Source organism: Triturus cristatus, chromosome 4_2, assembly GCF_964204655.1.
Source record: "Triturus cristatus chromosome 4_2, aTriCri1.1, whole genome shotgun sequence".
Lineage (NCBI taxonomy): Eukaryota > Metazoa > Chordata > Amphibia > Caudata > Salamandridae > Triturus > Triturus cristatus.
The window spans coordinates 158,319,389-158,332,001 of record NC_140586.1 but is presented as its reverse complement, the minus strand read 5'-3'; the positions used below and the strand labels follow the sequence as shown (position 1 = coordinate 158,332,001).

The 12,613-nt window shown below is 43.9% G+C and overlaps 1 protein-coding gene across 1 annotated transcript in view; it reads right to left on the bottom strand.

Moving 5' to 3' along the window:
- Positions 1-12,355, bottom strand: part of MIP (major intrinsic protein of lens fiber) — a 33,115-nt gene extending 20,760 nt beyond the window's left edge. Inside the window, exons 1-2 of the mRNA XM_085600890.1 lie at positions 11,837-12,355; positions 1,392-1,556 (exon numbers count right to left, since the gene is read on the bottom strand). Coding sequence (XP_085457016.1) covers positions 1,392-1,556; positions 11,837-12,196 — 525 coding nt within the window. The 5' untranslated portion in view covers positions 12,197-12,355. The remainder of the gene's footprint in view (positions 1-1,391; positions 1,557-11,836) is intronic.
- Positions 12,356-12,613: the final 258 nt, after the last annotated feature.

Below are 12,613 nucleotides of genomic sequence, written 5' to 3'. Positions count from 1 at the left end.
AGGAGTAACCAAAAGCTGGGGCTTAGAGGAAGTGGAGTGCAGGAACTTGGATGTACAAGAACTATCAGGCGCATGGTCAAGAAGGCATGGGGTTTAGCGTCAGTGAGGGTGAAGATCCTGCTATGGGAGTCCTGGAGTCATAGACAGACACTAGTAGGGTGACTTGGAGATTAGGGAGCAAGAAGATTAGACATCAAGGAGACATGGGAACATGGAGAATAATCAGCTGCAAGGTAACACGAGACAAGGAAAGCATGGAGAAAGGAGCGGGAGGAAAATGGCAATTTATAAATATTGGTAATGCATGACAATTGTGCCTACGTGTATCAGTGAAAGGGACAAGTTTATAATGCGTATGGATTGCGGCTCTATCTGAGCTTAATATGTTCTCACCAAACTTCCCCGCTGCATGTTGTATGCCTATGTTGTGCCCTGACTCGCGTATTATGGGGACAGTTTGTGGAGCGCTCCACTACAGTGGTGGAAAATGCGTTCATACCAGCCCTGTATTATACCAAGTGATTATACAGAGTGAGACCAATTTTCCTTGGGAGGATATGTGTGGTAATTTGGAGTGAGGATGAACAATGGCAGTGAGACCCCAGGACAAGAAGGCCCAGATAGAGGGAAAGTCTTGCAGAAGATCAGGAAAGAAGTAGACAGAGCGAAAAGGCCTTAGAGAAGACTGTGGGACACGAGAACAGAAGAGAAAAGTACAGGCAGACTTGGAGAAATTTGGATATGGAAACATTGGAATAGAGATACACCAGCATACATACGAATCAATTCTCACACAAGAAATCAGCGGGTCAAAAACACCGTACAGCAAGGACTCTGACACATTTCTGGTTCACATGGGTGAGAGATGGAGGACCGTAAAATCCGAACCTACAACACAATAAACACTCAGTACCTAACAACACAGTTCAGACTCACAGCAGGAAAACACCACAGTTGTTCCAAATGGAGCACCACAAGAGGGAAAATGCACACCGCACAGCCCACATCTTGTGAACTTCAGGAGAGGGCCATAAAGTCCTAAATGAAACTCACTATCCACGCTTACTCTGGAAAGGCAGAAGGTCACATTGTATGTCTGGCTTCCAGGCTACTCCATTTTCATTACAAGTTTGTGTGATTCTCAATAGAGGTATATATTTGATACACTGTGTGTATGCCTCATAGAGCTGCCCCAGACCCATCTCTATGAGAGCCGCTATTATCTTACTTTATTTTAACTTAATGTCAGGTGTAGGCCATAGGCAGTTCTAGGCCTCTCCAGGTGCCAGAGAAGTTTGTTTGCAGATTTATGCATATACTACATAAAATCTATCTATCAAGTTAGACAAAACTATAAGCTCCTCCTCATGTTGGTCCATCACCACACTTACCCCAAAGAGATGCCCCAAAGTGACTGAGAATCCGATGGCGAGGGCGACAGAGCCGAGCCGCCCATTTCGGCGCTCATCGTAGGTGGCGAAGATGCACAGAACAAACTGCAGGGTGAGGAAGATCTCCACCGTGGTGGCCTGGCCCACGCTTACTCCGGGGTGTAGCTACAAAAAGGAAGAGGAGAAGGTTATAGGTGCAAAACTCAAATTAGGCAATGAGACTCTCTAGGCTGTTAGGCCGCGTTGCTCTCACTCTAGGGGTGTAACACTGGCCCGTGCAGCCCCTACAGCACATGGCGGGGCCTAACCTTCAAGAGGCCCCCAACCCATCAGGGGGTCCACATTGAGCCCAAAACATATATATATATATCTGTGAGATATGGGAGACTCAGGGTCCCCTCTTCACATTCTGCAAGAAGCCCCATAATTTTGTGTTACACCCCTGGCTCACCTGAAACATGATTACGTGTCCTTCAATACCAGGGCTCCTTTCCCTAGCTGATAACCAGGGCGAACCACACCTGGTATGACCACTTATTGGTGCAGCTACGCGAGGTAGCGTAACATGTTATACAAAATTCAACATGGCTTGAACTTCAAGGGCCAGAATTCTAAGCAAGATGTCACACAACTCTTACCCTCACTTTTTGAATTATTTTTACACTGCTGGTACAGGATGATCCCATAAAATGCCATTCATCGACAATCGCAGGCCACAGTGTATTTGCCATTCTGAGAAAGACCCCACAAGGCAGGTGTCAAAGTAGAAAATAGAGAAATGATTAAAGGCAAAGGAATGAGGGTGGGAAGGAAAGGAGAGCAGAGGAGGATAGGGGATTGAAAGAGATGGGAGGATGGATTAAGTGACAGGCATGATAAAAAAAAGGGTGTGCATACATTATACAACCAAGCACACATCATACTGCGCACGCACATATGGTACAATACATCTACAGCAGTGTATTTGTTTTAATGTTTTGATTTGAATGATTGGACACGTTTCCATTATTATGCAAGTTACATTTTAATAGCCATCCCACAAACCAACACTTCTACAAAAATCTATCATAAACATTTTTAAAACTAGTTACATTCCTATCAAAAACATTTTAAATATTCAGCATGCATTTATGAAGCAATTCCTTTTAAATAAATAATTAAATGGGGTAATATAGTTTCTCATTTTAACAACCAAATTCATTGCTTGAGGCGGGTTGGCCTGTTGTCAAACTGGGCCTTTTCCTGGCACACCAATACCTCCAGGTGAGCTGTTAGTCTTGGGGCAGACCATCTGGTGTCATGTCCCTCCATGGCTGGCTCCGGCACAGCCTTTCTCAGCCATTCCGGATTTAAGCCTGACATGCGAATTGCACTTCTGCAGCCCCACTCTGCTTTCAGAGAGACGCACACGAATTACTTAATGAAGAAACTTGACCTGACGCACACAGTGCATGCTTGGGAGAAGAGAAGATGTGCCCTAATGTTGACACTATTGGCTGTGGAGCTGCCTGTGTTGTACTCCTAGCTCTGACCGACTTTACTGTTCGACCATGCACACACCACTTTATCTCCCTGTGCCACAGTCCCAGGACCCATCTCCTGTCAAAACGAAGCGTACCTAGAGGAAGGATAATTAATCCCAGTATTATGAGCTAAATGGTCAATGATGGCCCTGAGCACCAGACACCCGGTGTCACACTCACAGCTGATGTTGTCACTTGTTCTGTGGTCACATCCGTCGCTTCGTCAGCAAGTTCGCTCCGCATTAGGCACGCCCCACTTCACACTAAGCCTGTCTGAGCAGTATTCCGTTATTAAAATAGCTCTGATGACCTCTGTCTTCATTAATTGTTCTTGTATTCGTATACGTACAAAGAGCCCACCTACGCACATCTACCCGCACCGGAATCCAATCTCCAACCGTTGTGGAACCGTCGTTCGGCTGGAGATTCGATCCTAGAACTGGAGATTCGATCCTAGAACTGGAAGCCCAACACGTCATCACGCACCCACGAGTCAAACACTTTGCGCCTTGTGCTACGTGTGCCACGTGCTGCTTGCGCCTCAGCTGCACCAACAGCCGATTTTATGCCAAGAGTCCCTCCTCGTCTGGTGATGCCCCATGAAAGGTGGAAATGGCATTTTTTTATGTGTTCAGTTTTCATGTTCAATAGTAGGGATTTCGTACTTGTTTGCACTGTTGCTGAAGAAACCCCTGCACGTTGGTAAGTCCTTCCTTGTGCAAGAGTGAGTGAGCATAATTTCAGGTTCATAATGTAATGCTTTCCCTAGTTCTACGTTTCTGCCGGATTTTAACGGTGCTTTTATAATTTTCTGTGAAACATAGTTTGTTGTTGTCATAGAAGTTCTTTACGACATTTCGATAGAGAGGGCTGTGCTACCTAATGCCGATACCGGATGCCAGGTGTCCTATCACTGCCTGATATCGTGGTCGAGGAGCGATGGCACCTTCTGAGAACAGGTCCTTGGAGTGATGTCAGAGTCGTATGTCTGCTCTGAGCCCCGGGCTCACTGTGCCACTGGAATCAAGCTATCCTGGCTGATGAGGGGTTGTTATAGAGATGTTTTACTGTCCCGAAACCGGTCCAAGGATGCTTGTTTCCTTCCAGGGAGGACATGCTTTGGCCGTTCGGGCTGGACTGTTCCCATGAGGCACAGGGTCAAGACTGATTTGCATATGGCCAGGCCCACACTGGGGTGGCATGGTGAGCAAAATAATGATGGATTTAACCCAGATCTCTTGACTGGGGGAGAATGTTTTGATTTGTTCTGCATTCCGTCCACCAATTGTGTGTATTTTGCTCTGAGTCTGATACATGGTTTTTGGTGTAATGTTACAGTCTAAGTACAGGTTCCTGGAGTAATGTCAGAGTCTGATATCTGGTTCCTGGGGTGATGCCAGAGGCAGATATCTGTCCTGAGTCTGTTATCGGTTATTCTGGAGTGATGTCAGAGTCTGATATCTGTTTCCTGGGTGATGCCAGAGGCTGCTATCTGGCTTGAGTCTATTATCTGTTTTCCTAGAGTGATGTCAGAGTCTGATATCTGGTTTCTTTAGCTATGTTATAGTCTAACTGCAGGTTCTGGGGGTGATGTCTGAGTCGGATATATGGTTGTGATGTTACAGTCTAACCACAGGTTCCTGGTGTGATGTCAGAGTCTGAGATCTGGCATCTATTTTTCTGGCGTGATGTCAGAGTCTTATATCTGTTTTCTTTAGTTATGTTACAGTCTAAATGCAGGTTCTGGGGGTGATGTCAGAGTCTGAGATCTGGTTTCTGGAGTAACATTACAGTCTAACGACAGGTTCTCTGAGTGATGTCAAAGTATGATATGTGGTTTCTGGAGTGATGTTACAATCTGACTTCAGTTTCCTGGACTGATATCAAAGTCTGATATCTGGTTTCTAGAGTGTTGTCAGAGACTGACATTTGGTTTCCATAGTGATGTTACAGTCTGACATCAGGTGTGATGTGGTTTGGGGGTCTTAGAATGAATTTGCTATATGACCTCAATTGCCTGTTTGCTTGTAGATTGTCACAGTCTTATGTCACATTCCTGGAATGAACTTGTTGACTTTCACCAGATGATGTCAAGGTCTGCCGCTGTTGTTCTGCAATGGTGCTTAGTAATGTCATAATATGATACCAGGATTCTACATGGGATGTCTTAGTTAAATGTCAAGTTCTGGGAGTTATGTAATAATCCAATATCAGTTTCCCTGAGTTATGTCCCGGTCTGATACCAGTTTCCTGGAGTGATACTACTGACTGATGCCAGCTTCCCACAGTGATATTGTTAGAAAACCCCTAACAGATATCATAGTTTGATACAAGGTTACCGGAGTGATGTCAGAGTTGAATATCAACTTCCTAGAGTGCTTTCATTGTCTGACACCAAATTCTTGGAGTTATATCTCAGTCAGATAACAGCTTCCTCGTGTAATGTCACAGTCTGATACCAGTTGCCTGGAGTGATGTCAATGTCTGAAACCTGTTTCCCAGAGTCTTTTCATGGTGTAACATTTTCGCTGACTGGATTTACAGTCTATGCCAAGGCGCTTGGAGTGAAGTCACAGTCCAGCATGCCAGTACCATGTTCCAGGGTTGATGTCAGATATGTTCCTTGTATTCCTAGACTGATATTACTGTTCAGTTCCAAGCCTAGCAGAGATGTCACAACCTGGCATCTGGATCCTAGAATGACAATGATTTGTTTGCCTCAGAATACCCAAAGACATCGTCCCATTGGGTTATGTTCCAAATTTACAAGAGTCCTCCTTTTAAACACTGCACTGCCCAACCCCTAAAATCCTCAGGTCTCCTAATCCAAGCAGGGATCCTCGGAAGGAGGTAGACCCAGTTTACTCAAATTCTAATTTCTGTGCTTTCTAGTATAGACGTGGGCCTTTCTTTAGCAGAAGGCAGCAGCTACAGAACAAGGTATGAGCTGAGAAGAGCTGACTCAGCTACATCACAACCAAAAGAGACAAACTACGGCTCAGTCCCCCATATGGGTCACCCCAATATTCCCAAGGTACCAAGTCAGGGCATTTGCCTCAGAAACCCTGAGACCAGGGTTCTCCACTGAGTAGCTCTCCAGCTACTGGTAGCTTTCCAGCTAACTGTGAATAGTTCCCCTATTGCGTAGCCTTCCTAGGTATATGAAAAGCTATTGTCTGGTTGAATTACGTATGTTTCCAAAATTGAAAAGGATGTATTTAAAAGTAAAATGTGTGTATTCTTAGAACTGAGGGCTGATGTTTGCAGAAAAAAAATATTTCAGGCTGATATTGAAATGGTAATTCATGCTGCGATGGGGAGTTTTATCACTGACATTCTTTCTTAGGTGCCGTGGGCATTGTGTATAGGACTGTTATATGATACAGAAGCATTCAACATTAAAATTGAGAAATCTTTTTTTGATATTGTTGCTGGTGACCTCGCCTGAAGAACTGAAGTCATCACTGGTAGTAACTCTACATGCTGGGGCCAGTAATGAAATCTTATCTGCAGTGGTTAATTGGTAAAAAACATAAGTACCTGGGCTCTCGTCAGGTGGCAGCTTGCACCAGCCCATTGCTCCTATTAGCGCCGCCTATAACAGAATAAACTACTAAGCATGAAATCCTACAAGTGGGGAGATGATGATGATGTGGCGTAACAGCCAGAACTGCCGATTTTGGAGCTGGGGAATCAGGTTGGAGTCTCGGCACAGACTCAAAAATTCTTTTATTCTTGGCAAATCACTTAATCTCCCTATGCCTAGCAAAAATGAATAAGTCCTTAACTGGTGCTCATGAAAAACGATCCAATACCTTTGGGTCGGGTACGTACTATAACCACCGGTGTTGACGATCAAGTGCTGGTGCAAGCACCGGAAACCACCGGCTCAAATTAAGCCCTGCTTGTCTGAAGTGATCACCTTTGTAACACTAATAATGTGGGTTAGTAGCTCAGGGTGATAGTTATTGAACATAAGTAGCTCTTAGTATAGAAAAGGTTATAGAGGCCTGCCCCAGACCATAGGATTACTTCGTCTGAGATCCCCCGTGCAATTTACCTGCGTATAGTACATGGGATTTGAGGCCTTCTGGGACCACAATAGAGAATCAACTTCTAGTGCTTACCATTCGAAGCACAATGCTTTCTCCACTTACGTGACTATGCGAAGTATATTTTGGCAGTTCTGCATGCTTATAGTGTCTCAAGGTGTTCTGAAGGAGCTGCACCTAGACATATGACCGACGGCACATTAGCACTTTGGCCAGTGTACAATTAGTAATCTCCCTGTTTCTAAAGGTGTGCTTACAAAGCAAGGGTTTTTGTAGTTGTGTAATTTAGTAATTTAGTAACTTGTTTGATCAGGTGTTGGTGCTTACTGGCGTGGCTATCTATGGGAAGACTATACAAATACTCATTTTGTATACGGTACACGGTACATTGCATTCCATAGGAAGCCATTATTGAAGGTTCATATTCTTGCCAACTGTTGTTAACTACAGTCGGCAGGTCCCCCACTGTACTTTGGTGCTGCCACATCACCCTCTTCTCACCCCTCACATTACTTGTCCAGGATGATAGCTTGGGTAGGTGGCTGGGGAAGGGATGCAGCGGTGTCTGCTGTGCTTAATTTGTGCCGGTGGTTGCAGGTGGTAGACAACAACACTGATTTTTGGAAACCAAGAATTATTTTTTAATATCCCACTTTATCCCAGAGCATGAGAGAGAAAGGCAGAAAGGAGAGAATGAACGAGAAAGATAACAATAAAGTGACAATATAACTTGAAACTTTCCTTGGAGGCCACCCTTGTATTAATTGGTCAAGAATACAGCGCGGAGTTGGTTTTAGTTAAATAATTTTTATCCTTTTTAAATCTGGCCTGATTCACCCATTTCTCCTATCACCTAAATCAGTCATATTTGTTTTCATTATGTATTATCTCATCATGTTTTTATACCATGTACGCCATGTTACTATCTCAACATGCTGATAAAAATGTCCAGTAGGCACCCCCAGGTGGAAGGCAAGTGGAGTTATACATGGGCAGCCGCCAATATCTAGGTCCTTTTCCGCAACCGTTTTGTAGTAACATCAAAAATATTAGAGCAGGTTTTTATTATCTAGCTGTGTCTTGGAATCCTGAGGTGGAAAAATCCAAGCTATTGCCAAACACCCATCAACAATTTTAAGTTATTTATGCCCCCCAACCCCTCTTCCCTGGTGCAACTGATCCTATGAAAGAGGAGTTCAGGAGTTCTGGGGAAGTCAGGCACAACATGACCTCCTTCAACTTTCTACCCATTGTACTTTAAAAATAACATATACCTGATGTCTTGACACCCACCCTCATCCTTATGAACAACCTTCCCTTCCCCAAAACACTCCATCCCACCATACCCTCACTGGTAACCACGACTGCCCCCAAAATACACATAATATACCTGGCGTCCAGCCACCCTTCCACGACACCCTCAATAACAACCTCGCCACCTGTCCTAATATTTTTTTTTTTAAAAAGGCAATCCCTGGTGCTCTGTCACCTCCTTCACCACTCTCTGAAACCCCTGCCTGCTCTTGATCCAATATTTTAAACATGTACTCCCACAATTAAGTTGGGTATGTGGAGTCTCGAAAGAGGCAGGTCAGGCCAGCACGACAGCGGACCGCCACTCACCAACTCACAACCTTCTGGGAAGAAGGTGGTATAACAGTCGTCCCTTGATAGTGAATAACCAAATTTCAAAACCTGTACTGATAATGGTTTCTTATGGAAGTTATGCAGAACACCTCCATTGTTTATGCTTATCAAAAAATAATTACAATTCCATGGAGGAGCATAACTTCAGAAGACTTGGACATCTAGACTTCTCAAGCACAGATCGCTGTGCAGCCTGGCTCCTACTTATTCAGTGCTGCATGCTCGACTGGCTGCTCTTAATACCTTCTCACAACATGGCCTGTCCAAAGTTGATCATCTCTAAACTACTAATGTCAAACATGTCTGTTGTAGTGAGCTCCGGCAGAGTTTACCCTGTAGTGTGCCTGCCACAGTCCCTTATGATATCCACATGGCTGCCCAGCGACTACTACATTTGATTAGACTACATTTACATGTTGTGCAGGAAAGGGGCAATACGTATATACTGCATGCAGTGAATACGTACTATTCTGAGTTTTTTAGGTTGGAATGATGCATAAGATGCAGAAATGGGGTTTACTGCTCCGAATTCCAGATGTTTTGCCTTTTTTCTGTCCATTTTTTTCCCCTGATAAACTTAGCCAGGTTTTTCCTGACAAAATCTAGCAGAAGGAAGTTGCTGGGGTGCGATCCTCACTGCTAAACTTGGAATTTTGACCCTTATAATAATCCTCATCATCCCACTTACTGGACTTTCACTCATTACTTGTAATTGAAGTATTAGAATCGTGCACAGCTGCATCCGAAACACTCACCAGTTGGCCTACCAAAAACAGTGCTGTATAAACAGCGTCAAGAGGCAATGACTATTGAAGCACGCAGGTTATGAAACTTAGATGTAGATGATACAGCAGTAAAAAACTGCAAAGCTTATAGGTCTGGGTTTGACTGCCTGCCCTTTGGCTTTGTTTATACTTGCTTTCACATATTTTTTTAAAGCTTTGCTGTTGGGAGAGCTGCTGCGCCCTCATCGTATTAAAAAAAAAACATTGGCTAAAAGCAAAACTATTTTTGATTTCCAAAAGACCACATTGCTATAATCCTTGAAACTGAAGGGAACTACTTTTGGTGTTGGTGTGCTTCTTGTGAAAGAGCAGGATACCATCCTTCACTCACAGTGAAGGGAACCAATAACTACCTTCACTCACAGTGAAGGGAGCCAATGTCTGTTGTGGGCTACACCATCGCCCCATGCTGCATGCAGTAGTGGGCGGAAGAAAATTGTGAATGACACAACAGACAAATACAAGAAGAGGGCTGGCGGAAAGCCACCAAAAGTATGTATATTATAAGGATAATTATAATTTTAGTAAAATCAAAAGGTCTTAGCTAATGCCAGACCTAAACATTCTAAATGATTAAAAACCTCTTTATTAGCAATCTCACTCAATTGTACCAAACTCTGTGCTTATTTGTGCCGTTACTTGGACCAATTGTAGGATCTAACCAATAGATATATTTTGTTTTTGTCAATTATCTCTCTTTACTCATTTCCTGTCCAAAATGATGGCAGGCAAGTCAATGCATCTACAGAAGGTGGTGTTATGGCAATTATGACTTAAGCCTAGAGTTCTGTGTTTTTCCTGGAGAAAAATATACATATTTTACCCTTTTTTTGCAAGCATTCAATCAATTGCTGATCTATACCAAAATGGTGGGCTTTGCGCAAAAGCACAATAACATTCAAAATCATGCAGATTTGCCTTCCAATATACTCCCAGTAGATCTATGCAGTTTTGAATTGATAGTGCCCAATTCAGAGCACACCACTGATTCAGGTGGTAACACCTGCTGATTGATAGAATTTTTCTGATGGGATTTACTCACTTATTTTTTGCTTTGAGTAATGGGGTTTTTACTGCATCTCAGATTGCTAAAATTGCTTTATTTATTATTAATGAGATTTGTTAGGTGCAACGTACACACAAAACAGGGGTTCTTGGTGTTAGAGGACCTAAAATTCATTGCACAAGGGCCACAGTAAAATATGACAGATAATTGATTATGGAATCCCTACTGGTAATTTGGGAAAAGCCACGTTTTCAGCAATTTACTAAAATTCAGAAGACTTGTTTCAGATCGCAGCTGCAATTGCAGAGAAATCCAATGTTTAGCAGTCATTACAGAAAATACTTTGCGGCCAACTGTCTTGTGGCCACATTTAGGAACCTTTAAGAGTTTATGGTTAGCTGATCTCAGTGAGCGACTTTAGAATATAGTGCGTAAAGGAGAAACCTAAGGCATATATACTACTTTATGAACCAATCAGATGGATTTGAATAAAATGTGTTGCTTCACTGGTAACCACTAAAGTTGTCATAAAGCAGCATAGATATGATTTTGAGCTTTAAGGCCCAGCACAATTCTAAGAGAGCAAATCTGGATCAGTAGCAATCTTCGTTTCTGATAAGCAGGAAGTTGAAGATATATGGAGGTGAAATAGTCCAGTCGATTTTACAAGGACCTTTACCGCTAGAGTTTGAGCATGCCAAAATTGATAGACCAGTAGAAATCAGTTTCGTGCACATAACTAGTATGATCTTTTCACTCTAAATAAGTTTCTTAGTATTCTTAAAATGTTGTGATCATCCGTTTGCCAGTGCTCCAAATTAGGGACATGTAAGGCAATAAAAAACACTTGATTTTCCCAAGAGGAAAGAATCTGGTCAAGTGGGGCAGGTGGAACTAAAAACTAAGGTCAAGATTTATTATACGCTTGTGCCGGTGCTCGCGTGACTCAAAGCTATGCTATGAGGTGCCAAGCAGCACAAATTGCACAGTAAATTAACTGTCCCACTCAAACTTTTTTTAAGGAAAGAAAAGTTGACAATGGATGCATCTAAAAGCTGCTTTGTGTTGTGTAGCGCCAAAACGTCGTTATTGTATGCAAAGAAATTTGTTCTGGAGGTTGCCCTTGAGTACAAATCTCATGCAAGACACCACTCACTCCCCTGTGCATCATGGTGCAATCAAAAGTGTAAGGCAAAAGCTACACTTTTGAATGAACAGTGCTAATGACATCATTGGCATGCTTCTCCTTGTAAACACAACACTAAGCATTGTTTTACCCTCGCGCAATATAGCGCTTCAGATTTTCTGGCCCCAAGTCTCCACTTCCCGTAAGCAACTGCTTAATCAGTAGGCCTTCTCAAAACTATTTGCATCTCTGACTTTCCTCTTGTTGAAACGACAGTAGCGCAGGCGCCAGTAGTTTCATATTTACCGTATTGAGAGCCAAGTTGCCCCGGATGGTGGGAGGGGTGACACCATACAGCACGGCGGCGCCTGCCACGCCTCCGAGAAGCTGGGCAGCGATGTAGAAGAAGGCCCGAAAGAGTGACATCTGGGAGCCGATGAGGAAGGCGATGGTGACAGCGGGGTTGACATGGGCACCGCTTACGTGGCCCACGGCCTGGACCAAGGTGGCTAAGGCTAGGCCGAAGGCCAACGCCACATTGAGCACATTGACTGGCCCGGCAACCCACTTGAGTGATGCCCCCAGACCGAAGAAGACATAGAACATGGTGCCAAAGAACTCCGCAAACACCGCCCGCCAAAATGAGGATGAGCGAAACTCCCACATTTTGGGATGCCTTTAAGACAACTGAGGGAGTAGAATGTGTGTTTCAAAAAAGAAGGAGGAACGAAAGGGGGCAAAAAACAGGAAACTAGAGACAAAGGGGGGGTACCCTGCAGCAAAATAGAGACGTGGAGACAGAAAGCGACAGTCTTCCTCGACGTGTTCCCCCCCAACTTGTATTTAGAGTGTGGGCGAGCATTTATAACAGGCCGGGGATGTGACACGTGCCTCTCTGGGGGTGGGACGGTGGTTACAGCAGCATTTGAGTTTAACCCACTCACTGCCAGGAAGGCAGGCGTCCATGATTCAGTTACCCACCTCTGACTATAAAGCAGTGTGTCAGTTGTGATCAGGCCTCCGGCCGTCCGACTGTAAAGCCTTTGAAGGCATCACGCGCGCCTGGCTAAAGACACCCGGGTA